The following is a 27,458-nucleotide window of genomic DNA, read 5'->3' as shown; positions in this document are numbered from 1 at the left end:
AAGGGTTTTGTTGAGGGGCTATGGACAACTACTTCAAAGGTATACCAGACTAGTCTCTGGAAACTTGTTGCAGGAACAAGTCAATTCTCTGCAGAGAGTGTGGTGGACTCTACACCAAAAATACGCCTAAGGACTATTTCTGCCTGTGTCCCTGAACCTTTTGTGCTCATGATAGGCAAAGTGAATATTCGCACTGTCACTCATGGTTTTGAAATATCATGCCTTAATTGTCAACTAACTAATTGTATACAATCCCTTGCCTATTCTCATAGAATGGTTGTGTTATACCGCCCTGCTTTTGTGCTGGTCCCAGCTAATGTCTCTGGTCCATGGTATGATGATAAAGGATTGCAAATGTGGAAGGAGGTAAACTCTATTTTGCTAAGGCCTAAAAGATTTATTGGGCTACTCATAACTGGCATTGTAGCTCTTGTTACTGTAATAGCATCCGCTGCTGCGGCTGCAGTGGCGTTGACACAGGAGATACAAACTGCCCATTATGTCAATAATCTCTCTAAAAATGTCACTCAGGCATTGGGAACCCAAGAGCATATTGATAAAAAGATTGAAGACAGACTGGACGCTTTGTATGATGTGGTCCAGATTCTGGGAGAGGAAGTACAAGGGCTTCGGCTACGCAGCCAGCTCCGCTGCCATGACAATTATCAGTGGGTTTGTGTAACTCCCAAACCTTATAATGAGAGTAGATATAATTGGGCTAAGGTCAAAAATCACCTGGCAAAAATCTGGCACTCCGCAAATGCATCTTTAGATTTGCTCCAACTTCATCAAGAAATAACAGGCATGTTGGAGACTCCTCCCCTTGACACTAGCATTGCTACAGAAGCCCGAGATTTTCTCAATCAACTCTTAGGGCATGTTCCATCTTTTGGAAATTTCAAAAGCTTATTCTTTATGATTATTGGGGCTTTTGTTCTTCTCTTGCTAATTTTATGTGTTACGCCTCTGCTACTGCGACTGATTGTTAAGAACATTTTGGCTGTTAAAGTTGCCATACACTCCACTAAGTTGCAAATGAAAGCTTACCAGCGACCCTCCAATTAATTATAAAGGGAAGGGAGAGATGTTGGGAGCTGTCCCGAACACGGGAGAGTTAAAGTGCGGTTGCTGCCCGGAACACTGGGGTCCTTGAGACACAGCACCTGGCGCCTTAACTCATAGCTCTGACATTCTTGGCCTTTCTTCTAGCTCACGGAGGGTGCTGGAGATAACAGTAGCAGTTATAGAAGGTCACTGAAGTAATCCTGTGCACACAGCCCTCGTAGCTTATAGCCCCCCCTAGGCCCTGCACACTCCTTTCTCAGAATTGTTAATTACGCTTGGGTGCTCTTTCCTTGAACTGTCTGAGTGATCATAGTTGAGTATTTGTAGCTTTTTTGATATCAGAAAAAAGTTAAGTTGTAGATTAGAAAACTGCTTAAGCGAGGGAAAGGGCTATCAAAGTGACGTAAGGTTAAAAGAAACAAGAACTGTTTTGTTTTCTGGTTTAATGAAGACATGCACCACCTGTTCCAATGCATTTTGCTTCTCCTTTGTTCTTATCTGTATAAATACAGCAACTGAAATAAACGAGGCGCGGCAGTCAGCAAGGACTCCGTCCTCCCGTCCCCATCTTTTTGTTGTCTCTTCATTTCTCAGCCTCGCCCCCTAACTCCAGGTGCCGCACGTCGCCGGCTGGCTCCGGCACCTTTTCCCCTTATCTTCTTCTCCCTCTCATCTAGTATCTCCCCCTCAGCCTGTAAACTTGTTCAAATCTCTTCCAAGTGTAAAGAATTCTCTCTTAATATCCTAAGCCCTTCTAATGACCTGTCCTCTTTCTTCTAAGAGTGATCTATCCTTGGAATCTTCACATGCCTTATCTCCCATTCATTCTTTTTCTAATTTAGTTTTTACTTTTATTAGTTTTACATGGACACAAAATATGTTATCCCTTTCCATTTGGTCAAGCCCTCTTTTGCATCCTTTCAGAGTTTTTAAAAGAGTTTTCATATAAGTCCTGCATATTTTGTGTTTAATATATGCTTATTTTTTGTTGGAGCCAGCATTGTAAATCCCCTCTTTTAAATATCAAGAACCAGGCTGGGCATGGTGGCTCACACCTGTAATCCTAGCACTCCGTGAGGCTGAGGCAGGAGGATCCTTTGAGCTCAGGAGTTCCAGACCAGCCTGAGCAAGAGACCCTGTCTCTACTAAAAAATAGAAAGAAATTAGCTGGACAACTAAAAATATATAGAAAAAATTAACCAGGCATGGTGGCACATGCCTGTAGCTTCAGCTACTCGGGAGGCTGAGGCAGGAGGATCACTTGAGCCCAGGAGTTTGAGGTTGCTGTGAGCTAGGGCTGATGCCACGGCACTCTAGCTCGGCAACAGAGGGAGACTCTGTCTCAAAAAATGAATAAATAAATAAATAAATAAATCAAGAACCAGGATGGCCTAGTGGTAAAAAGCATGGATTCTGGGCCTAAACTGCCTGGGTTCAAATTCTGCCCTAGTTTTGACCAAGGAGTTACTTTCCCTCTCTGACTCCATTTCCTTATTTCTAAATGGAGATAGTGATGGTATATAGCTCATATGGTTGTAGCGAACACTACAAGGGTTAATATATGTAAAATCCTGACAGTGCCTGACTCATGGTAGGCACCACATTGGTGTTAGCTATTATTACATATAGTCTTCTTGTTTGATTTCTGTGAAATAATTTGTATGCTGCTCCTTTACATATTCCTAGTGGTTTCTAGTTGATTCTCTTAGGTTTTTCTGGAATATGATCATAATATCTGCAAATAGTGCTGGTGCTACCTCCTTTACAATATTTATGTGTACATTTAATTCCATTGGCAATACCTGCAGTGCCATATTAAATACTTTTAGTAGCTCCCCACTTAGCATGATGCTGGCTTTTGGGCAGAGATAGATATATTATGTTTATATGTTATGTTAAGAAAGCATCAATTTATTCCTTTTTTCCTCACCAAGAATGTGTGTTTAATTTTGACCAATGCCTTTCAGCATCTATGGAGTCAGAACAAATGATTTTCCTCCATAGACCCAGTTGTATGATTAATTATATCATGAGATGTCCCAATATTAAACATTTGGTTATAGTGTATGAGTCCATTAATGTGTTCAATTCACATTGTTAACATTTAGGAATTTTGCATTAATATTCTTCTGTGAGATAGGCCTTTCATTTTCTTTCTTTGTGGCAATGTTGATTTTATTAGCTTGACAAAAACAATTTAGAAGTTTTCTTCTATTTTTTGGTTCTTTTCTTGCTAGGCATTGGAATTATCTGCTCTTTAAAGGTTCAATAGCATTGCCGGGTGAAAGCATATATTTGGATAATTTGTCAGGACAGCACATTGACAATTTTTTCCCCCTAAGTAAATCGATTTGTTTAGATTGCAAAGCTGCTCTGGGAACATTTTCCTAGAAGAGTTTTCAAATTTATTTCTGTAGAATTGAACAAAGTAGTCTCTTACTGTTCTTTTACTTTACTCTTTTATGGCTATTTCCTCCTTATTTTTAATTTTGTGTATAAGAAAATATTGATTTTCTCTCAATATTGATTGAAAATATTGATTTACTTTCTTTTTTCATGACTACTTTAGCCAGCAGTTTATTGTCTTTTTCCTCTGAAAAATCATTCTTTTTTAGTTAGTTCTATTTCTCTGCTTTCAAAAGCCAGCAACCCATTTGTTATAGCCCTAGGCAAAGCTAAAAATGCCCTCAGCTGTAGTGAGGATGACACCTTTCCAAATATCACAAATATCCTTGTTGCAGCCTTGCTTCCTAAATAAGGGGATAGTATGCACACAGCAAGAATTAATTTATCTCATAAGTATTTCCTGGGGAAAGGGAGGGAATGCTATTATCACGACTAGGAATCTACTATGTAACTTGGGGAGTTCTTGCATTCTACAGTCACTCAACTACAACAAAACTAATAATGTTTCTCATGAAATTCACATCCAGCTCTATCATTTTTAAAAATTAAAACTGCATCAAACCTTGCATCATTTAAGAAAAATAAAAATAATTATTGGGGAAAACTGAAAAGCTGCCAATTCCATCTTTATTTCCCTTTTTTTTCTTTATGGCCTATTAAAGTAGAATTAGAAGAGGAATGAGCCCTGGCTCTAACACTAGCTGCGTGACCATGGACAAATGATATAACTTTTTCAGTCTTCAATTTATTTATCCTCATAAGAGTTTTTTATATGATTTTCAAAAAGCCTCACAGCTCTAATAAAGTGAAATTATTATTACATTTGGAATCTGCTGCCCCCTGCTGGCACTTTACCAAATTGCAAATTCTATCTTTTCAAAGCTTAGAACCCTAGTTTTAGTGTCTGTTCTACATTTTATCTAATTTTCTGTGTTATAGTCCATTATCTATCTTCCTACTTAGAAGCCATAGGTATGTCTTTCACAACCAAATGCCCTCTTAAACTTTAAAACAAGGTTTTACTTTTCAAATCTTCCTTTGAAAGTTTTATTGCAATCTCCCACGATGTTGATAGATTTTTATAATTTTTTGTGGTCCTATCAATTTTTGCTTTATACATTTTGAGGCTATTATAAATTGGTGTATGTAATACAAGATTAGAATTTTTTGAACTCTGTAGTAAATTGATTCTTTAAGAATTTAAGTAACCTTCTCTATCCTTAATGATAATTTGTCTTAAAATCTATTTTATCTTATATTAATATAACTCTATTAGCTTTCCTTTAGAGAAAATATACTCAGTGTATCTTCTTTCCTCTTTCACTTTCAAATGTTCTGTGTCTTTATGTTTTAGGTATGTAGACAATAAATATATTGCTGGATTTTTTTCCAATTTAAATTCTTTCTTTTAATGAGTTTAGTCCTTGATCAAGCACTCTCAAAATCCAATTCCAGGAGTAGTTCCTTGGCTTTTGCCATGGCATGCTAGCTAATTCTTACATTTGGAGGACATAGTTTCTTTTCTCCCTTATGAGACCTACTACATCCCCGGCCAGGCTTTGCTAAGATTTAACCCTAGTTATAGGCCTGGCAATAGACAGTAGGTGGGGGCAATTATTACTCTGGGGAGGCAGTTAGCAGTGGCCTCTCCAGCATCTTGCAGCATAGACAAAGTCCTAGGTCATATTAGAGAAGGCTGCGCTACTTCTGCAAGACTAGAGGGTCCAGTGGAGACTGCAGAGTCAACATCCTTAGGGGCATCCATCCAGATGTCCCCATGGCATGTTTCAAGTTTTTAGGTTTTCCCCCCCAGAGACCTGACTTTTACAATATACATAACAGCTTGGCTGAACATTCAAGTCTGTGAAACTTCACAGCTATAACCATTAGGCGTTCAGCCTGACGCTCAGCTGTTTCAATCCTTCCTTTGCAGGAGGCAAGGCTTACCTACAGGCTCCCCCGACCCCTTCTGTAGGACATCAGTACAACCTAACAACCAGCCAATGTTCTCATAGACATTATTCTGCCCATATTTTTCAAACACCTCCATCACTGAACCTCCTTGAGAATTATCCTCCATGGGAACATTTCCCGAAGTTACCACTTGTGTCTGGGGTCTTCAAAACCACCCCCAGTTGATTTGCTAGGACTCACAGGACCAAGCATAGAGTTGTACTCACAACTATGACTTATTACACATAAGAACACAAAGCAAAATCAGCAGAGGGAAAAGGCACATGGGCAAAGTCCAGAGGAAACCAGGCATAAGTCCAAGAGTCTTTTCCCAATGGAGTCACACAGGATGAGCTTAATTCCTCCAGCAATTATATATGACAAAATATAAAGTGTTGTTCATCAGGGAAGCTTGCTTGAGCGAGCCTAGGAGTCCAGATTTTAGGGGGGGGGGTCAATCACATAGGTACCCACTGTCTAGCATGTACCAAAATTCCAGATTCCCAGAGGAAAGCAGGTGTTCAACATAAATCCTATTGTTTGTACAAACATTTCAGGCACAGTAAACCACTCTTATCATTTAGGGAATGGTAGGAATACTCCTGAGATCCAAGTTGCTGGACACTAGCCAAGGGCCAACCTTGCAAGCAGGCCTAAGGACAACAGGTTCAGGCCTGCTGTGTTAACTCTTTTCTGCATACCATCTGTCAAATATTTAGCAACTGAGCCATACCTTTGCCTAGAACTATGTGAACTCTACTTACCAACCAGGATGTTGTTTGCTTTACTCTTTGGTTGTGAGATAAGACGGTTCCTAATCCCCATCTTACTATGTGTTTCCTCAGATCCCATTCCTGGTCCACTTGTGTTAGTCTGGGTCCTCCTAGAAGCAGACGCCAACACCAAGAAGGGATACACTGTGCAATAGATTTATTAGGGACAATGCTGGTGAGGAAAAATAGGTAGGGAGCTGGGGTTGGTGGGAGGCTGGGAGGAAACAGGCCATAATGCAGGTATGAAAGGAGGAAGGAAGGTTGGGTGAAAGCAACTTAGACTACACTGTACTACTAAGGGAGTTTGGCAAGACCATCATGGGGTCCTCCAGCTAAAGTTGAGGGGTCTCTATCATGATCAGTCATTAGCTAGCAGCAGCGTGGAGAAGCTCAGCCTCAGTATGTATGTAGGCATGGATTCCAGAGCACAGCAGCTAGGCCCTCAGTAAGCCACCATGCTCCCTCCTGCAGGAGAACTGAGAGATTTGTTCTCATGGTTCCCACCATGGTGGTTATGGCTCTCAAAATATACCTGAAAAAGAGTTATTATTAAACAAATATTTAGCACCAACAGCACATGGTAATTTGTAATACTTTTTTAAAAAGGTTACACTTATAAAACTACCTAAAACACTGATTAACAATGAAAATACAGCTGGGCATGGTGGCCCATGCCTGTAATCCTAGGACTTTGGGAGGCCAAGTGGGAGGACTGCTTGAGGCCAGGAGTTTGAGACCAGCCCAAGCAACATAGTAAGACCTCATCTCTACAAAACAAATATAATAAATAAATAAATATATAATTAAAAAATAATGAAAATGCAAATCATTTTTAGAATTTTATAAATTAAAAAATATCCTATGGGGATGAATTCTGGGGAAAAGATTTTTTCAAATGACTTGGTAAACTGGGTGCTTAAACTAACACACAGAAAGCATATATGTATTCACACTAAATCAAAGTCAGTGACAAAAAGTATTTCCAAATGTTCATAACTCAAGTCATTTTCCTAAATATGACATGACTAATACTAATTTATAAGTGTGTTCGAAAAATATTTTACATAATTTTATTCATAAAAATATATTTAAATATTTATGTATATTTAAATGTTAAAATGGAAGACGTTCCTCTTAAATGTCATCTCTAATAGGACTGGTTTTCTAACTCAGCTGTCAATGTAACACAAAACTAAGCCAAATCCTTCGCATGGACTTTATGACCCATTGGTATAAATAATAGAAGCTACTAGGAATAAATAATAAACCAAAATTTTAATGTAAGAGAAACACAAAATGTTTATTTTTTAAAAATGAGATTAATATCATTTTAATGTAGAAGATGCCATCTTTATTTACAGGCTAATAAAAAAATATTAAACTCAACTTAACTAGATACAATACATTTGTCATAAATGCTATAGATTTGAGGCCGGCCATAAGTAGAAGACTGAACAGGTGGAATAGCAGATTACATAATAAGGTAATGTGCAACTTACATGTGAACCAGCTTGGCTTTTTGTTTTTAAACATGAAAACAAAATAAGTCCACTGTGGTGGGGGAAAAAACCAACACCATGGACAAAATGTGCTAACTTTTGATGACTGTTCAGTTATAATTTCCAAGACTCACAAAATTTTCATCTCTTAGATCTATTTTAGTAATAGTCCCATAACTCAAATGTTTCTTTTCCATCATCTTCGTAACAGAGACACTATAGAAGAGAATTTTAGAGGTTAAGTGTATACACACACACACACACACACACACACGTACACGTACCCCTCATGTTCTATTAAAAAGTTTTTCTCAACTCTTCTGTTTCTGTATGCATATGTGTATTTTTCTCTTTCTTTCCCTTTTTCATTGGAATGGCTGTGCAACAGTTTCCTCCTTATCTGTTTGGTTTTGTCATATTAGCTTCAGTGTTACATATGAGTTTCTTTCCTATGTGAAAATATTAAAACTGGTTCTTACTCAGTCCTTTGGAAAAAGTCTATAATTCTTAGTTCATCCCCAAAGACCACATATTCTAAAGTGAACTTTTAACTAGGTACTTTCTAACACCTAACAGGAAGCTCACAGTAGCATCTGAGCAATAGTGTTCTCATGTAGGCTTGCAAACCATGGTGAAGCAGGAAATGAAAATGAAGGTGACCTGTGGAATTTTAAACTACTTGGAAACATTTTCATTCTGTTTATCAGCCCTTGAAATGAATTTATATCATAACCATCTCATATAATCCTTCAAATTATACAGCAACTTCACAAAAATTTCAATTCAAGGTTCAAAAAAAACCTTTTTATACACTTATTAGGTAGTTCTTGAAAATCAAAGGGTTATAGCTTACATTTCCTAAGGATTCAGTCATAGTATATAAAGGATATTCTCTGAAAAAATGCCATGGCCATTCCATCCCGGGCTGTGTTTTAAGAAGAATAACATGGTTTCATGTCAAAGCAAAAAAGTTTTCAGATCTGCTACTACAAATTTTTTTTTTTTTTTTTTACTAAAATAAATACAATGGCTAAAATCCAGTTTGCAAATCTCATGTCATGCATAGGGGTATATGTGTTTGGCATAGGGGAAATGCATACCGAAAAAACAATTTTTTTCCTTTAAGAGGCCTTACCCTGTCAGGAGCAAACAATAACATGTAACTTGCTTATTCATTTATACAATTAAATACTAGCTTTTGCTTATAGGCAATGTTATGCTATAAAGTATTTTAATATCAGTAACAATATACACTATGAAGTGCACTTCTATTACAAATTAACATGGTGATATACATATGAACAAAACCACCCAAAACAAACCATAAACGAGCAACAGTTAAAACATTAAATTTATAAATAGCAAAATCACAAAATAAAGTATATACATATTATAGATTTTATCTTTGAACAAATATATAGTGCATCTGGGAAAGACAAGAAAACGTGTTTTACCATATAACATTTGTATGCTAGAAATGAAGATATTTGTAATATTCTAAAAGCCTTGTAGGCTTTCTCCCACTTAATAGTCCCTTAAATGTATATCCTTTAAAACAGTGATATTAGCAAAACTATCACCTCTTGAAATGCAATGTTTTGACTTTGCCCAGCAGGGGTACAATGGCCTGCAGAACAGTAAATAAGAGAGGAGGCACACCATGCTTAATCCTGGGGTAAGAGAACTAGCAAATTCATAGTTTACATATGAAAAGTGCTTTAGTCAAACACACTGACATGAAAACCCAACCAAAACAAGTACCTTATTAAAATGTCTTCACCTCATCTTGCCCACCTTTGCCCTTAGCTTTTGAGATGACTGGTGAACCGGCTACTACTAAGAGAAAAACCTGCTGTTTGAATGCAGTTAATTTTGTGACACAGTAATAAATTTGAGCTTGTACTACCAGAAAAATTTATCTTTAAGTGCCAGTACTATCACAAGACAAAGTTTATGAACAACTCAAAATGTATAAAACTTTCGTGGATCCCAGAAAATAGGCATTTGAGACTAAATTTTAAAGGGTAAATGTCCGAACACCATGCACAGATCAACATAATTGAGAACAGATATTTTACATTCTTCTGCACATCTTTTAAAAACCAAAAAAGTTAAATGTACAGTAACTTTTCAGAAACTATTTTTAGTGCAGCACTGATTGATAAAAGATTGCTTAAAGAAAACTATTTTGGACTGCATTGAATAAAGCTGAAAGGAAAACTCATTACAGTAAATGATCATTGAGAATTGATTTAGATATCAGGATGTACAATAAAGTTAAAAAAAAAAAAAAGCCTAAGACTGTTCTTTCAGTTTTTAAAAAATTAAGCCTGTATTTCTGCAATTCATTGAGTCAAGTTCTGTCCTCTGGACACAGTTAACAATTCTGAAATATATAATATGAATTCACTTACTCTCTGTATTTAAAGGCTATTTCTTATAAAATTCCAGTTAGCACTGTCCTACTATGGAAAAGGAACCAAATAAAACAGTAGTATTTCATTTGGTGCTTAATAGCCTAGTAATACCCCTTTAGGAAACACATGCTTTGGTGCTTACAATTTCAAGAAAATCAAAATTGCTTTACATGCAATAGCTAATTATAGTATACCACAGAAAACAGGGGGTTTTATGCATTTAGATTTGTTCACATGAAGCCCTGAGGTACCCGTCTTTCATTTAGGCAACAAACAGCCTCCCTTGATCTTGAATAGTCTTTGTCACCATCTTCCCTAGTGCCCCCAATTCAGAATAGTCTGATTAACAATCCTGTCTGGAGACATAGTCAATTTAATAAGATTTTTTATGATACAGACTGCTCAGATCATCTAACTTTGAAGCACTATCATCTAGTGGAGTTTCACTTGAAGTTCCCAGGTCTCCATTTTCATGCGCATCAGCTACTGCCTTCTTATTAAATCCTGAAAGAAAAGAAAAGAAGAAAAGCAGATACTTTCTGGTCTAAAAAAATTTCATTTTATAATTTTACTGTGCAAAAAACAAAGGAATGTCCACTGTAATTAGTAGTTTTAATATGAGGGAATATAACAGGGCCTTAGATTAATCAAGTTAGCAACTCGTAACAAGAGAATTCTTCTTTCTTATGGCAGATACCAAATATTGTAAAGATTTAAAAATATCTATTAGACTTATCTAAAAATTATATTAAATTTCCTATCAAGTTTTCTATGAAACTTAGAATTGATACATATAACTATAAAATTCAGTCAATTCTATTTATACAAATATCTACTGAATTGGGAATTATATTTTTATTTTACATTTTTGCTTTCATATCACTTTATTTAACTTCAGTTCACAGAGGCATGTACTAGTTGATCACTAAAAATCTAGTTTGTTGGCAAGATGATGTCTAGCTAAAATTTAAAACTACTTTTGGTCGATCTACAAAATAGATAATAGATAATAGCTTGTAAATTAGTTAAGTGTTGGCTATATCACCTATTTAGTTAGCTATGAAGTATGGAAATGCACAAAACAATAACCAATATTTATACGTGTGATTTGAGTCAGTTAACACTGATATATTATATTATACAAGCATACACTTTTGGTTGAGTCACATTTTAAGTGTCTGCAATTAATATAGGTGACAGAGCTTTCTAGCCTCAGTTGCAAAAAGGGACACGTTTTCTAATCTGACAGAAAACAGAAAAAAGGGTACATAGAATACAATGAAACCATACAGAGAACAGTGCAACAGCGTACAGTTTTGACATCTGGTCACAATAGGTTTCCTCAAGATTCATGGCGAGAACAATAATTGCAAAAGGGCAACAGATCATCAGTTCATAATAAAACTATTCCAAGAGTTCTCTCAACTTTCTGGTCTCAGTATGCCCTTATATTCTTAATATGCGTTCAGGACTCCCCCCAAGAGCTTTTATTTATGTGAGTTATAGCTATTGATGTTTATCATATTAGTAATTAAAACTGAGAAATAAAAAAAATTACTTTGTTAAAAATGACACTAAAGCCAATAAATGTTAACATTTTGGTTTAATGAGAACTCTATTTTTCAAACAAGAAATTTTAGTCAGAAGAGTAGCATAATTTTCTTTCATTTATTTATTTTTTCTTTTAATATATAAAAGAAAAAATTTACTTTATCCTTTATATCCTATAGACGGACAGAGAGAATGAGAGAAAGCAAAAAATTAGCATAATTTTAGAATTTCACAAATTTCCTTAGTGGTTTTATAGAACATAGTTAGATTCTCCTATCTACTTCTGCTCAACCTGTTAAAAGTATATGAAGTTCAGCCTCACACAGATACACAGTTGGGAAGGGGTGGAATATTTTAATAGCCTTTTCAAATAAATGTCAATATGCTTCTTTGATATTATACCAAAAATTGACAATGTGGAATCTGAAACTTAATCAATGAACTTTTCACACTCTGTTACATTAAAATCCACTTGCCTATCTTGATTTTGAATGGATCTTTTTACCCATTAATAATTTTGTAACATGATGCACTGGTCATTTGAAAATTTTGGATCACTAAGTTACGTAGCAACTTTAAAAGTTGACACATTTCATTTTATTATATCAAAAAAACCACATTCATTAATATCACCATCAATCTTTTTTTTTTTGAGACAGAGTCTCACTCTGTTGCCCAGGCTAGAGTGCCGTGGCTTCAGCCTAGCTCACAGCAACCTCAAACTCCTGGGCTCAAGCGATCCTTCTGCCTCAGCCTCCCAAGTAGCTGGGACTACAGGCATGTGCCATCATACTCGGCTAATTTTTTCTATGTATTTTTAGTTGGCTGATTAATTTCTTTCTATTTTTAGTAGAGACGGAGTCCTGCTCTTGCTCAGGCTTTCAAATTCCTGAACTTGAGCGATCTTCCCGCCTCAGCCTCCCAGTGTGCTAGGATTACAGGCGTGAGCCACTGCACCCGGCCATCACTATCAATCTTATTAGAAAAGTTCTTAGGTGTTAGGAAGCTGTCAAGCTCACAGTGATTGATGCATGTTTTATAAAATTCTAACTTTTACTTGAGAGCTCATATTTTATCACTGGGAATAAATACTGTCAGCTGTCTTTTTTGAAGTGATGGGTTATGTTCATTTTTACGAAAATGGCTGCCAAATAGTCTGAATAGCCATAATTTTTCAGTAATTCTTTCAAGTAAAAATTGTCTTCCATGAAAAAATGACTAGTTCAGCTAGAAATTTAATCACTTCATTGCTTCTTCTTGAGACCAGTATCTTTGTTCAGTATGCAGAATAAATGTTTTATGCATACTTCCTACCTCACCACGCAGAATATTAAAATGACATGTACTCAAAGGTCAACATTTAATAAAATTAACAATTTTTACTGTTTCATCAAGAATATTTTTAAGTGAAACTGGCATATTCTTTTTTCTATTTATTAATTTTTTTTGAGACAGTGATCTCACTCTGTTCCCCGGGCTAGAGTGAGTACCGTGGTGTCAGCCTAGCTCACAGCAACTTCGAACTCTTGGGCTGAAGCAATCCTTCTGCCTCAGCCTCCCGAGGAGCTGAGACTACCGGCATGCGCCACCATGCCCAGCTAATTTTTTCTATATATTTTTAGTTGGCAAATTAATTTCTTTATATTTTTAGTAGAGACTGGGTCTCGCTCTTACTCAGGCTGGTTTTGAACTCCTGACCTCGAGTGATCCTCTTGCCTCGGCCTCCCAAAGTGCTAGGATTACAGGCGTGAGCTACCATGCCCAGTGGGAACTGGCATATTCTTCTTCTTCTTCTTTTTTTTTTTTATCATGATAGTGGATAGCAAGAAAGAAAGTAATGACTACTAGTACAGTTGGGTACCACTGCCTTGACTCAGGCTAAGGCACCAGAAGTTTTACCTCAACCACTTTTGTACCATTAGTATAAATAACACAGCAAAAAAAAGACAAATGATGTCTTAGTTTTACGATAAAAAGCTTTCACTTCATGGGCTCCCCTGAAAGATCTCAGGGACCCTCAGAGATCCATGGATCACAGTTTGAGAACCACTGCTCCACATAAAAGAAAATGCTAGAATTTTTCCTTAAACTGTGTATAAATGATAGCAAAGGAAACAAAGAGCCTCAAGATAATATAACCAGATTTTAATAGCAATCATAAGACAACAGTTTACTCATTCATACTTAGCCTATAATTCACTGTATTATGAGAGAAAAATATGCATTAAGGGAGACTACCATATGATATATCTACTCGAAATAGCATGTGGTCTTTGTTTCAGAGTCTGGAAAATTTGAATTTTATTTATTTTTCAATGATCATTTATAGTTGGGTAATTGAAAATATACTTATCTTAACAATCCAAGATGAATCTAGAAAAACATACATATAAATAAAATGTTAGTGCAGTTACCAGTGTACAATAGAACTTTAGGCAAGGGAAAACTATTCCTTTGGTTTCTCCATCATTAAGACAATGTTACTTAAGAATATCTGAGGCTTTTATATTTTAAACAATTTATTAATATTAATAATTAATGTAATAATAATTTTTAGAGTGCTATTTACCTTGTAACACTTTGATTTCCCCACTTGTGTCTTTGCAACTAGCACCAGGATTACCACCTCCTTCTAACTCATCAAGGTACAAACGGTAACGATGTCCACTCTCATCTTCATACTCTACATTTTCATCATCAGAATCCACTTCAGGAGCCACATAAACTACTTCAAATTCGATCTCTCCTCTCTAAAATAGGCAATGAAAATGAGAAAGTCAGGCTATTGTAACTGTAATTAAAAAAGGATTTCCTGACAACAAATAATGCAATTCTAGAATCTAAAGAGGTAGAAGGGGTCTGAGAGGTCATCATGTCCAGAGCAACTCCATCAATCACCTCTACAAGTAATTTTTAAACAGTACAAGTAGCTCTTTCTACTGATCACATTTTTGCTAACAGATCTAAAACAAAAAGGGATGCTTAATTATTAAACTTATAGAATTTTGGAACAAGCGTCAAGTTTAAAGTCATTTTGCCATTTTGTACTTCACATAGGAATTTACCAAATCCATTTAAATAGTCAGATACTAAATAAACTTGCATATAAGGGTGTCACACAAGCTTTTCCTAAACTAATTCAAGAAACCTCTGCATAATGATTTCTTGTTTCTTATTAAATAAGTCCTGAATCTTTTTAACTTTCATTGAGTACCATAGTGTTAATCAAGGTATTCTGTCTAGTAATAATAGTAATTACTATATTTATTGTGCAAAATTACAGCTTTTGATCCTCAGAATAACCCTATTATAGTCTCTTTTACATGAACGAGAAACCTGAGTGAGTCCTGGAGAGAGCATTTAACTTTCCAAATATGATAAACAAGAATACAGAAAAACAGGAATTTGACTCCAAAGTTCTTGCACTTTCTACTATGCTGTACTGTCATTCTTTAATAACAACAGCACATTCAAGTAATAAGTTACAGATTATTTTATGTCAAAAAAATTCCAAGCTATAATTATCATTTAAGAGATTACAATCATTACCCAGAAGTCTGGTTTTTGCAACTCTCTGAAAATTATGTCCTGCTTTTGCTCAAAAGTAAGTATAACAATTTTGACTGCTACCCAATAAGTTACTCTCTTTGGTGTTCCCCTTTCCCAGCAGTTTAAGGTTATATCTCAGAATTTTAATATGTGCTTAGCATTTCCTTAATGACTATCTATTGGTAGTTCTTTTACCACATTTGCTAGTCATCCCAATCTTGTGCTACTGGATGAAATGGCAAGTTGGGTTGAATAAACATTAACCTAAGAGGCTAGGGTAGCATTCTTAGATCTCCCTTATCAGACAGTGCTTTAAAAATACCATTTGGCAAAGAGATTGATGATGTAGTCTTTAGTAAAGTTTTAGATGACAGAATTAGATCTGTCGGTAGTAGTCATGGAGACACAGATTTCAGGCTTAATAGGAGGAAAAGCTTCTAAAAATCAGCACTGGGTAACAATGGAACAGAATGCTTGATCATCAGTCAGCAAGTCCTCCCTTTAATGCAACTGTTTAAGTAGTGATATTGCAGATTTCTGCATCATGTAGAGTGGAATTGATCAGCTATAAATTCATTTTCAACTCTCAGATTCAATTTTACACAGGCATACTACACAGATAATCCAAGAAACATCTCAATATACTACCAACACCTCTTTAATTCCCTCAACCCCATTCTCAAAGGAAAATAAAACAAACACATTTTAAATACACTGGATAACAAATATGACTCCTTGATATGAATCCCAATTCTATAACTTATTTGCTCTAGAACTTTGAGCAAATCCTTTAATCTCCAAGAACCTTAGTTTACTCATTTTATTTTATTATTATTATTGTTATTATTTTTGCAACAGAGTCTCGCTTTGTTGCCCAGGCTAGAGTGAGTGCCGTGGCGTCAGCCTAGCTAACAGCAACCTCAAATTCCTGGGCTCAAGCAATCCTCCTGCCTCAGCCTCCCAAGTAGCTGGGACTACAGGCATGCGCCACCATGCCCGGCTAATTTTTTCTATATATATTAGTTGGCTAATTAATTTCTTTCTATTTATAGTAGAGATGGGGGTCTCGCTCTTGCTCAGGCTGGTTTCAAACTCCTGACCTTGAACAATCTGCCTGCCTCAGCCTCCCAGAGTGCTAGGATTACAGGGGTGAGCCACCGCACCCGGCCAGTTTACTCATTTTAAATAAATGATTTCTGAGGATCCCTTTAGTTCTAGTATTCCATGACTAAAATTAATCCACTTCTAGTATTGGCTTTTCTGTAATACTTTATATATAGTAATATATGTATAGTAGTATATATATATAACATATATATACACATACATAAATATCCATAATATGTTTTATATATAAAATATATATTATGTTTTAGTTATTAATGATGTTGCTAAGTGGTCAGGTTCTGTTCTGTTCTGAGTACTTTATATGTATTAACACAGCTCTACTTCAATTTCTACTACACAGACGAGAACACAGAGGCAAGACTACTTAAGTACTTTTCTCAAAGTACTTTTCTGCAGGCACAGAAAAGAGTAAGCAAAATGGTCCATTTTAGTAAATCTAGCTGAATGTCATCTATAAAAGCCCTAAATCAAAGGAAACAAGTATCTTCCTATAAACACTTTACAATTTGAGAAACTTTGTAGGAAGTATAAAGTATTCAATAGATTCAAAAAGAAGCAATTGATAGATCCAATTTTAATTACATTAAGGGACTCTACCTGCTGAGAAAGAATGGTTACAGCTTCTTTATGCTTTGTGTCCCTTAGGTTAACTCCATTGACTGCTAAAATAGCATCCCCAACGTGCAGCCCTCCGCATCTATCAGCAGGTTGCCCTGGATGGATCTCAGAGATGAGGATTGGGACACCATGTTCTTTCCCACCCTGACAACAACAAAAGGCAGTACATTAGTTTACTCTTCGTAAAGTACAGTCACAGATGATTCTAGAGATAAAATATTTTCTAAAAAACATCTTTCGATAGGCACCTATACTGTCTCTATAAATGCTGGGTGAAATTTTATTTGCTACTTAGGTAATGATAAATAAATTATTAAGATTATCAAGGGGAAATTGGCTAAACTCTTCAATATAAATAAAAATATGTATTAGTACTCCATAGCACCACTTTATTTTATCAAATCTAAATCACTGTGAATGTAAGATCCATCATTTTATGTACCACAAAAATAACTATAAGATTGTAAGATGAATTTCAATTTCAGAGAAGTTAAAATATGGAAAAAAATGCAATGTAGAATTGAAATACAGTATTTGGTACCTATGACCCTCTACCTTGTATCACAGGGGTGTGCGTGCCTTATTTCTTCTGCTAAAACTTATGTTCTTTAAAGGCAGTACATTAAAAAAGGTAGGTATTCAATAAATATAGACAAGATGAACTATTTTATTATAAGAAACATTTCTACATTAACTAATACCAGAAATCAAATAAACTCACACAATGCCTAACTATTACTAAATGAAAATTAAAATAAAGCCAATCTTATTCAGTAAAGTACTGAGACTACAACAAAATGACTCCAAATTTATGTACTTTATAATAGATTGCTCTTAGGAATGTTGTCCAATAACAACCGTTTTTAAAGGCATCAAATTAAAAAAATATATATAATAATATTTGGCCCCAAAAGCCAGTGAAATCTGATAGCTAAGAAATGAGATAAGAGAAAGATAACACATACTGTAGTGAGAATAATAATATAATCTAGAGCCATTTATCATAGAAGAAAACAGCTGTATCTATTCCCAAAGGCTCCCAGAGACATCACAGTATATGGTATAGAACTACAAAGTGAGTCATAATGAAAATGTTAAGCTATGTTTACTAAAGGTACACTAACAGTTGTTAGGAAGATTTACCAAAAAAAAGGGGGAGGGGTTACACAGAAGTGTTGTTGCCCATGGGAATAAATTTAGTTATTAAAAAAATATATATCTAGAATACTCTGTTCCCCAGTGATGTCCAAATAAGGAGCATGATTATACTAGAAACTGCAGAAAAGGAGAATGGAAACACTACTTCTTACTGTAATTGAAATGCCAAGGCCTTCATGATCTTCCTTAAGGAGGAGAACTTTCCTAATTGGACCAACCCCTTGGCTTTTCTTTAAGGAGTCTTGATCCTTATTGGGGGAAAAATGAAGAAAAATTAGTATTATTTAAATAGTATACCAAATAGAGTATACACATGCTATATAACTTGCTTTTAGAAATCTTTATTATTTTCCTGGAAAGGATACACAATATAGTGTTAAGAAAGTAATTAACAGATAAAATGGAAAAATGAAAAGTTATTCTATTAACATGGTGAAATTTATAGATGATTTTCTTACCCCTTTCTTTACCAATAATTTTTAAAATATTGATACATCTCTTTTTAAATTGTAGAAATTACCAAACAAACTATCACCAGGAATTAACCAATGAACAAATATCTTCAAGAAATAAAACTGGATAACTATCTTCACTGGAAAACATCTTAAAAGATTTATATCCATTTTAACTGAGTTGAAGAGTTGAAAAACAAGATTCGAATTGGACCATTAATTATTTTTTCATTCCTTAGTGCCCTGGAGTCTACCTTGTCAATAAAGGACCTTACTCTATTAATAATTCTTTCTCTGGTATCTTTACTCTTTTTCTCTCTACTAAACTCCTTTCCTATTCAATAGATAAACAAATTCCAAGCCTCTTCCAGCTTTAAAATACCATGTTGCAAACAAAACAAAGCAAAAACCCTTAAAATCCTTCACTATCTTCTTTAGCAACTATCCTCTCCTCACCCTTTCCTTATCTGCCACACCAAGTTCATCCTCACCATATCTACTTCCTTGCCACCAACATCCAGTTCTCTGATACCTATAATTAGGGTTTTGCCTAATTCTGTATGAATAGAATTTTCTTCTCTTTGGTCACTGGTAACTAATATTGCTATATCCAATTAACATTTTTTAGTTATTATCCTACTTGAAAGTTAATACTATTCACTACCCCCTTCTTGAAACTCACTCTTACCCTTGGTTTCTATTACACTACTTTCCTAGGTGGCCTGTATCTGACAGCTCCATTCGGGCTCCTTCCTTTGGTGATCCTTTTCCTTCCCTCACTCCCTAAGTTTCTATCGTTGGCCCCCTATTCCTTTTTACTTTATATATTCCTTCTCTGGGTGACTTAATCAACTCCATGGTTTCAATTATAATAGATGGATGATTTCCCTAATATTTTTCCAACTCAGTATTCTCTTCTGAATTCCAGAGTCACATACCCAACTAGACGCATCTCGAATGTTCCATTGGTACCTCACACACTACATGTCTAAATCTGATCTTATCATCTTTTCCTCCAAACCTTCCTTTTCCTCTATTTCCTTTATCAATGAATGCCAGATCCCACTCAGCTGCTCAAATCAAAAACTTAGATTCTTCCTTTTCATCTACTTAACCAAAAGTAGCCAGTCACCAAAGGTCCTCCTGCTTCTAATTCTTTTAAACCTGTCATTCCTCTCAAATGCAACTTCCCCTTCCCTATCACTTTCTCCTTGTATTACCACAGTATCTTTCTAACACATCTCCTCTACTCCAATTTGGCCCTCTTCCAATATATCCTCTTCAATATGCCAAAATAACTGTCAAAAAATGTAAACTTTATTAAGTCTGCTATTTTATTTAAAAGTCCCATGATTACCAGGTTAAAGTTCAAACTCCTTTATTTAGTACAAAATAATCATCCAGCCATTATATAAAACTCCGGCCTCATGTTTTACTACTTTCAGAAGCATGCTTTTATCACTCAGACACACCCAACACAAACTACTTTGTCTTTTTCCTAACCTCTCCACTTCCCAAATCTACTGGACCTAAAAGTTAATGGAACCACCAGTGTCTTGGAGAAGGCAATAGCATAAGTGATTATTACAACCCCATTCCTCTTCCATCAACTCTATAAAGACATGTATCAGTTCTTACAGTCATCTCTGCAGAGGCAGCAAATTGTTTTACTATTTAAGGCCACACTTTATCTGGTACTAAGATATGTGATCCACTGGGTAAGAGACATGCTTTCATATATTAAGGTCTGTATTATCAAGCAGCTGTTGTAATAAAATTGAATAAAGATTTATCCAGATAGAAAAGAAAGCTCCAATACAATGGTGGTATACAAGTAGACAAATGGACACAGATCTCAAAGTTCATCTTAATCTAAGACCAAACAGGTGCAAATGTTAGTTCAAAATCTACATTTGGATTTAGTTACCAAAAATTCCCTTAAATAACTACGCCAAACAATTAATATTAGCCAAATTATCAATATGAGCATACACTATCATTTAGTTACCAAAAGTTCCCTTAAAAAACTACCCCAAACTATTTGCCAAATTATCAGAATGATTATACATTGTCAGTTAAGCTTAAAACAAATTTAGGCATGCCCAATCATGATTCAGGAAAATTGTGAAATATGATCCAAAGTACTGGCAATATGTATTTGGTAGGAATGCTTCATTGTCTGCAGAAATATCATTCTTGGGGCATTAGTTAATCTGTGAAGAGCTACCAAAATTTCTATGAAACTTTAAAAATGTGTCTGTTTTGAATAAGTTGAATCTCATTTTCACTTTTTAACTAAAGGTTTCAAATACCACTAGAATAAAAGAAAGAATGAAAAAACAAACTTGTGATTATAGAAAGAAGGAGGTTGAATAAGAAGCAGTGACAAAGCAAACATACATGGCCTGGTGGTGCTTGCATTGGTCGTTTCAAGTCATTGCGTCCTCTACAGGCTCTGATCACAGTTTTGTGACGATGCAAATGTATTTCAGCTTCTAACTGGTTCCAAAGCTTATCATGAGCAGGTCCCTTCATATCTCTTCCTAGTAACTGTATTTGTTGGACCCTTCATATTGAGAAAAGAGTTCAGTTAGTTGGTTTTTCATTATGCTTACTATAGAGAGAATTTAGCAGAATTACTGAACATGAGTAGCTTTTGCATAAATCTCAAATTAGTCATAAAATCAATACTCAGGAACTTCCTGACGTCTCTCCTATTTAAAAAGATATGGGATCACAGAGGGAGGCAAGACGGCTGACAAGAGACAATGGCTGCCAAATTGTCTCAGAAAGAGGAAGAGTTTTAGTTGGAAAAAAACAAAGCTCAGGTGTAATTCTGAAGGAAATGTGCTAAAACTTACTGGAGAGTCCATGGGAAGAAATTGTGGAACAGAACAAGGAGAAAGATTTCACTACAAATCAACCCCTGAGAGGCTTGAAGCCCAGCAGAAAGGCTACCGCTGATGTTTCAGAGGCTTCAGGCTATGGGGTGGACGCCATGCCCACCAATCCACATTGGAACTGTGTGAGGCCACCCACGCCCAGCACCGGCCCCAACCCTCAGCCCTGAGCAAGCACCACCACTGCCACCTTGCACTGCCAGTTCCAGGACACACAATCACCACCAGGAAGGCAGCCAATGCCAAGCAAGTGGCCAGTGCACCTCTCCACCCAGGGAAAGTCCCCCTGTGGCTGCTGGCAGGAGTTGGTGCAGGGTCCGGCCACCACCAGTGGAAGAGTGTATCCTGAAGCCACCATCAGGAGACCTCAAGAGAAGCTTGGTACACTCATGGGCTCAAAGGGAAAGATACCAGTTGAAAGAGAGTGGTTTTAGGTTTACAAAAAAAATTAATTCAAAAGGTACTGAGGGGCCAGGTGCAGTGGCTCACCCCTGTAATCCTAGCACTCTGGGAGGCCGAGGTGGGCAGATCGCTCAAGGTCAGGAGTTCAAAACTAGCCTGAGCAAGAGTGAGACCCTGTCTCTACTAAAAAAAGTAGAAAGAAATTAATTGGCCAACTAAAAATATATATAGAAAAAATTAGCCGGGCATGGCGGCGCATGCCTGTAGTCCCAGCTACTCAGGAGCCTGAGGCAGGACTGCTTGAGCCCAGGAGTTTGAGGTTGCTGTGAGCTAGGCTGATGCCATGACACTCTAGCCCAGGCAGCAGAGTGAGACACTGTCTCAAAAAAAAAGTACAGGCCGGGCGCGGTGGCTCACGCCTGTAATCCTAGCTCTCTGGGAGGCCGAGGCGGGCGGATTGCTCGAGGTCAGGAGTTCGAAACCAGCCTGAGCAAGAGCGAGACCCCGTCTCTACTATAAATACAAAGAAATTAATTGGCCAACTAATATATATAGAAAAAATTAGCCGGGCATGGTGGCGCATGCCTGTAGTCCCAGCCACTTGGGAGGCTGAGGCAGAAGGATTGCTTGAGCCCAGGAGTTTGAGGTTGCTGTGAGCTAGGCTGATGCCACGGCACTCACTCTAGCCTAGGCAACAAAGCGAGACTCTGTCTCAAAAAAAAAAAAAAAAAAGTACAGACGAAGACAGCAGACTAGAAGCAGCCCATGAGGATGCCACTCTCAAGGAAAGCAGTGTAAACTGCAGGCAGATGCCTACCTACGAACTCTTCTCTGAAGGAACACTGTGAAATCACAAAGAAGCAATGTGGGACACTTGGAGTGAAGGAGAAGGTGACAGGGAGATACACTTGATAAGACTGAAGGTAACAGTGGGGAGGCTTCCATATGCGTGGAAGATGAAGAGGATAGAGCACTGGGGCACCATGCTCACCCCACAGGCACTGTGCCCAAACTGTGAGAGGGCTCCCTCCTATGCCACAGGACTCTGCCTGGACAGACCGGGGACCTGCCTGAGTCTGTGCAGAGTCATTGCACCAGACAACCAGGCATGGTGGAAATCAGGTGGCAGCTGATCCCAGGTTTCTGCAGCTGAAGCCATCCTGTGCTCTTAGATGCACGGCGCTAGATCAGCATAAGACTCAGCTTTGCGGCAGTGGCCTTCACATAGCCGCCCCCCTCCCCCAGGAGGAACGGACCAAGTAGTGGCTCCTTTGAGCCGTACCCTGTGACTGGAAGCCAAGTGCCCCTCTCCTACAGAGTGATGGGGGATCTGAGCATGGGAGTTGACTGGGGCGCTGTAGGCTCTGACCTAAGAGGTTTTGGGTGATTGCTTTGGTGGGTCCTGAGGGGCAGGGTGGGGAGAACGCCACGGTCCCTGGGCTGTTGGAACCGACTCTGGCCTGCATGACCTGGCATCCACTAGGTCCCTGAGCCTGTGGAATAGCCTGCCACCTGCTTAGCCCTGACTCAGCCTGCTGCCGGCAGGGCCCTGCTCCTGGCTCTGAGGCCCTGCTGAGAAGCCCTGCTTCTGACTCCTCGCCAGTCCCAGCTCTGAGGTCCTCACGCTGGAGCCTAAGTCTCTGCCCCTGTGGCTTCAGAGCTCCCAGCAGGCCTGAGATACTGCTGAGATTCCAGTGCTGCACCTGTACCCCAAGACCCTACCCTGAGCCTCCACCACTGCCACAGGAATGGCAGAACTGCTCCAAGGCCCAGTGCCCCACCAGGGACACCCCAGCTTCCAGCTGCCAATACACAGGGACCTGATTAGAGCAAATGCCCACAGCCCGGGAACCCATGACCACTGCTTAGATAGCCTCACCTAGCTGCCACTCTCATCTCTATGGGAGACCTTGGGCAGAGCAATCCTCCGACCCACCATTCGATCCAGTAATCGCACTACTGGGTGCGATTTTTACTGGGAAGTCATTTTACCAAAAACACACTTGCACTCGAATGTTTACTGCAGCAGAATTCATAACTGCTAAGATGTAGAAACAACCCAAGGGCCCATCAATTCATGAGTAGACTAACAAAATGTGATATATGTATACTATGAAGTACTACTCAGCCACAAAAAGGATGAATTAATGCCTTTCGCAGCAATTTAGAAGGCATTGGAGGCCACTATCTTATGTGAAGTATGTCAAGAATAGAGAAACACATACCACATGCATTTCCTAATAAACTGGAACTAACTGATGGGTACGAGTGTACAAAGAGAAGTAAATACCATGTGACGGAGTGGGGAGAGGGGAGGGTCAAAAACCCACCTAACGGGTATAATGAACACTATTTGGGTGATGGGCACCTTTATAGCTGCCAACTCAAGCCATGTAACAAAAACATTTGTGATCCCCTTAATATGCTAAAATAACATATAAATAAAGAAATAGATAAGAAAACTCTGAAAAGACAGGTATCTTCAAGGGAAAACCAGTTTTAAAAAAATTAAAAAGGAGGAATGAATGAGAACTCCTTTAGTCATATACTTAATTCAAATACATCTAAAAAACATAAATAAATATAAAAAATAACTTACGAGTTAATATCAATTAATGTGTGTTATCTGTCTTGATATAATCCAAGTAATTAATCAAACACAGATACTACTAAATATTAGCTTTTGGATAAGATTAAATATATAAAAATATGTCTTTTAATGACAGTTTCTTTTTATAAAATGATTATTTTATTTCATTTTATTTATTTATTTTTGAGGCAGAGTCTTGCTCTGTTGCCCCAGGTAGAGTGCAGTGGTGTCCTCATAGCTCACTGCAACCTCAAACTCCTGGGCTCAGCCTCCTGAATAGCTGAGACTACAGCCACAAGCCACCATGCCTGGCTAATTTTTCTGTTTTTTGTGGAGACAAAGTCTTGCTCTTGCTCAGGTTGGTCTTGAACTCCTGGCCTCAAGCAATCCTCCTGCCTCGGCCTCCCAAAATGGTAGGATTACAGGTGTGAGCCACTGTGCCCAGACTGCTTATTTTAAATGTAGTAAAAAGTTATTAGAAAATTTGAACTTCAAGATGATATAATTTTTTCTTTGCTCCACGTAAGTTCTTAATGCGACATTAAAAAAATAAGCACAAAATGATTTAGTACTAATAATAAATCACCAAAGTTTGTTAATAATTTACTTAACAAAATCAAGGCAAGTAGAACTGTGTATTATTCTGATAAAATTACTGTCATTAACTTCATTTCAACATGTTTTTTTTGAGGGGCAAGAAAGATTGGATTTCAGTGATCCAAAATTTCAAAAAAATTCCTTATGAAAGTTCTGCTGTAACTGTGAACATCATCTGTTATGATATCAAGGCCAGAAAAAGCTGAAAAGTGCTGTTCTACAGAGTTGTTAGCATTTCACAGTAAGTTATTGTCCGTGTTTGTGTTTTGTGTGTGTGGTGTAAAGTACACTTATTCATTACGGGTAAATAAATCTGCAATATATAATGCTGTCAATATTAATTTAACAATAGCAACCTATAACAACCGTGAAATAATTCCGAGAATAAAGATTAATGTTTCATTTACCACAAGAGGTTAAGAGTCAACCTCATTAATTATTCAATCTGTCACCTAAAAGTACAAGCATACCCATTTTTTACATACCTGCCTGCCAGTTCCTTATCCAAGTACTTGGCAGCCAGTCTTGCCCCATACACTTCAGCCTGGAGAACAGCTATATGTCTACGAAGGGCCTCATTCTCTTTTCTCAACAATTTCACTTCAGCTTCAAGTTGAGCTTCTTTCATTTTTTCTTTTTTGTTTGCTTCAAGCTCTCTTTCCTATTGTAATTTTTTAAAAAACATAATTTAATGAAAATACTTTTAAGACTCTTTAGCAGTAGACCATGTTCCTTAAAATACACAAAAACACATGGTCTATAATACCCACAATGAAAACATATAATAAAAACTGCCACTTCATTTCTAGAAAATGGAACACAAAGGTTTGGATCTAGTTCTTTTTTTACTAGTTCTACAACATCTTGAAACCACTTCTGGATAATTGCATGCCACACGTGGGGCACTCCAATATTGAGGATAGTAACAGAAGTCGTCTTTTCTAAGCTCATGTTATCACGTATTAATAGGAGTGGCTTCAATAGATAGTTGAATCAGCTATTTACTTTCTAAAAATGACTTAAGAAACTAGACTAATATAAAAATAATCATTCTGGTGGTTGTTCCCAAATATTTAATTAATGCAACAATTCTACAAAGCAAGTTGAAATCATTCAGTTATATAGAGATATATTTTACAGCTAATTTATCTTGGAGGCCTATAAGAAACTTACAATACTTAAATGAAAAGAAACATTTTAATCTTTTAAAAATCATTTTATAGTCATGGAGAACTACTGGCAACGACTCCATTAAAACATTTACACATTAAAAATTTTCTGTAGATAAGCATATCTATGGTGTAGATTATCAATAAACTTTGGGACCTAGCTCATCTGTTTGTATGTTAAAATGGATGCAGAGCTGTTTTCTGAGGAAAACACTAGGCATCCATTCTTAGTTCTCATAAAAATGCCATCCTACGCTCTACTTGATAGAGCATATATGTGAATCTAAAGGTGTCAGCTAGAGATTATGATCTCAAGATCCTCACCATCAAATTTTCATCACATGTTGATATGTGAGAAATAATGTTCAATTTACCTTAAAAGTATAAAGTACAGTCTGTTCCTATAGATCAAGCGTTACAAATGTAAATCTATTCAGGATCCAAGCACAGAACAGATAGGCAGGTATGAGACAAAGTTGAGTACAAAACGAAAGGTACACAATCCTGCCCAAAGGCAGGCAAATTCAAAATCAGATAAACACACAAACTGTGTGGCCAAATAAAATCCTTCTGAGAGTTGAATAAGGGACCCATTAGCTATTTTAAGTGGTATTTCTCGATAAAGAAAATTATCCAAATACTGCAACTTGCATTTATCCTGAGCAGAATTGCTTTTACTGACTTACTGATTTAAAGAATCCACAAATTCTATGAAAATATGGTTATATTTGTTCACAAGATGTGGAATAAACTATTCACTCACTATAACACCATGTCCCCTTTATGAGGACTTAAAAATCTATCTTAGCACCAGTAAAAATAGTTTCTCTTGAGAAAATGGAAAATGGCATTGTTTCTACCATATGGGCACTGATTAAGTAATTATTTTCGTTTTTATTCTGGATACTGAGAAGTTAAGAAACAAATTTTAGCAATTCATGGAATATATATTTTGTACTAATTTAACTGCTTTGGTCTACCGTTACTGAATATGTATACATACACACACACATATATACACACACAAGCTAAAACTAATGACAACCACTAAATGCTAGATATATTTATTATTTATTTGATTAAAAATACTTGTTATGTATGTGACAAACAGAAGTAAGATTAGCAGGCCTTTTCAACTTCTGTAAAAAAATATAATCATTAGAACAGAATTTCTAGACATTGTTTTTAAAGGATTTAAAAAATGAATAATCTAGAATCCTCCTTTTACAAA

General features: G+C 36.8%; 1 protein-coding gene across 2 annotated transcripts in view; it reads right to left on the bottom strand.

Moving 5' to 3' along the window:
- Positions 1-6,339: 6,339 nt before the first annotated feature.
- The window catches only part of GOPC (golgi associated PDZ and coiled-coil motif containing), a 58,695-nt gene continuing 37,576 nt past the window's right edge, over positions 6,340-27,458 (bottom strand). For both annotated transcript variants that reach the window (XM_012753850.3, XM_012753851.3), the window contains 6 exons: positions 25,544-25,719; positions 20,970-21,135; positions 18,270-18,365; positions 16,939-17,103; positions 14,234-14,414; positions 6,340-10,617 (listed from right to left, as the gene is read on the bottom strand). In XM_012753850.3, the coding sequence (XP_012609304.1) occupies positions 10,487-10,617; positions 14,234-14,414; positions 16,939-17,103; positions 18,270-18,365; positions 20,970-21,135; positions 25,544-25,719 (915 nt within the window). In that variant the 3' untranslated portion in view covers positions 6,340-10,486. The remainder of the gene's footprint in view (positions 10,618-14,233; positions 14,415-16,938; positions 17,104-18,269; positions 18,366-20,969; positions 21,136-25,543; positions 25,720-27,458) is intronic.

Source organism: Microcebus murinus, chromosome 5 (genome assembly GCF_040939455.1).
Source record: "Microcebus murinus isolate Inina chromosome 5, M.murinus_Inina_mat1.0, whole genome shotgun sequence".
NCBI lineage: Eukaryota > Metazoa > Chordata > Mammalia > Primates > Cheirogaleidae > Microcebus > Microcebus murinus.
The sequence above is the reverse complement of the archived record's forward strand: the minus strand, read 5'-3'. Positions and strand labels throughout refer to the sequence as shown.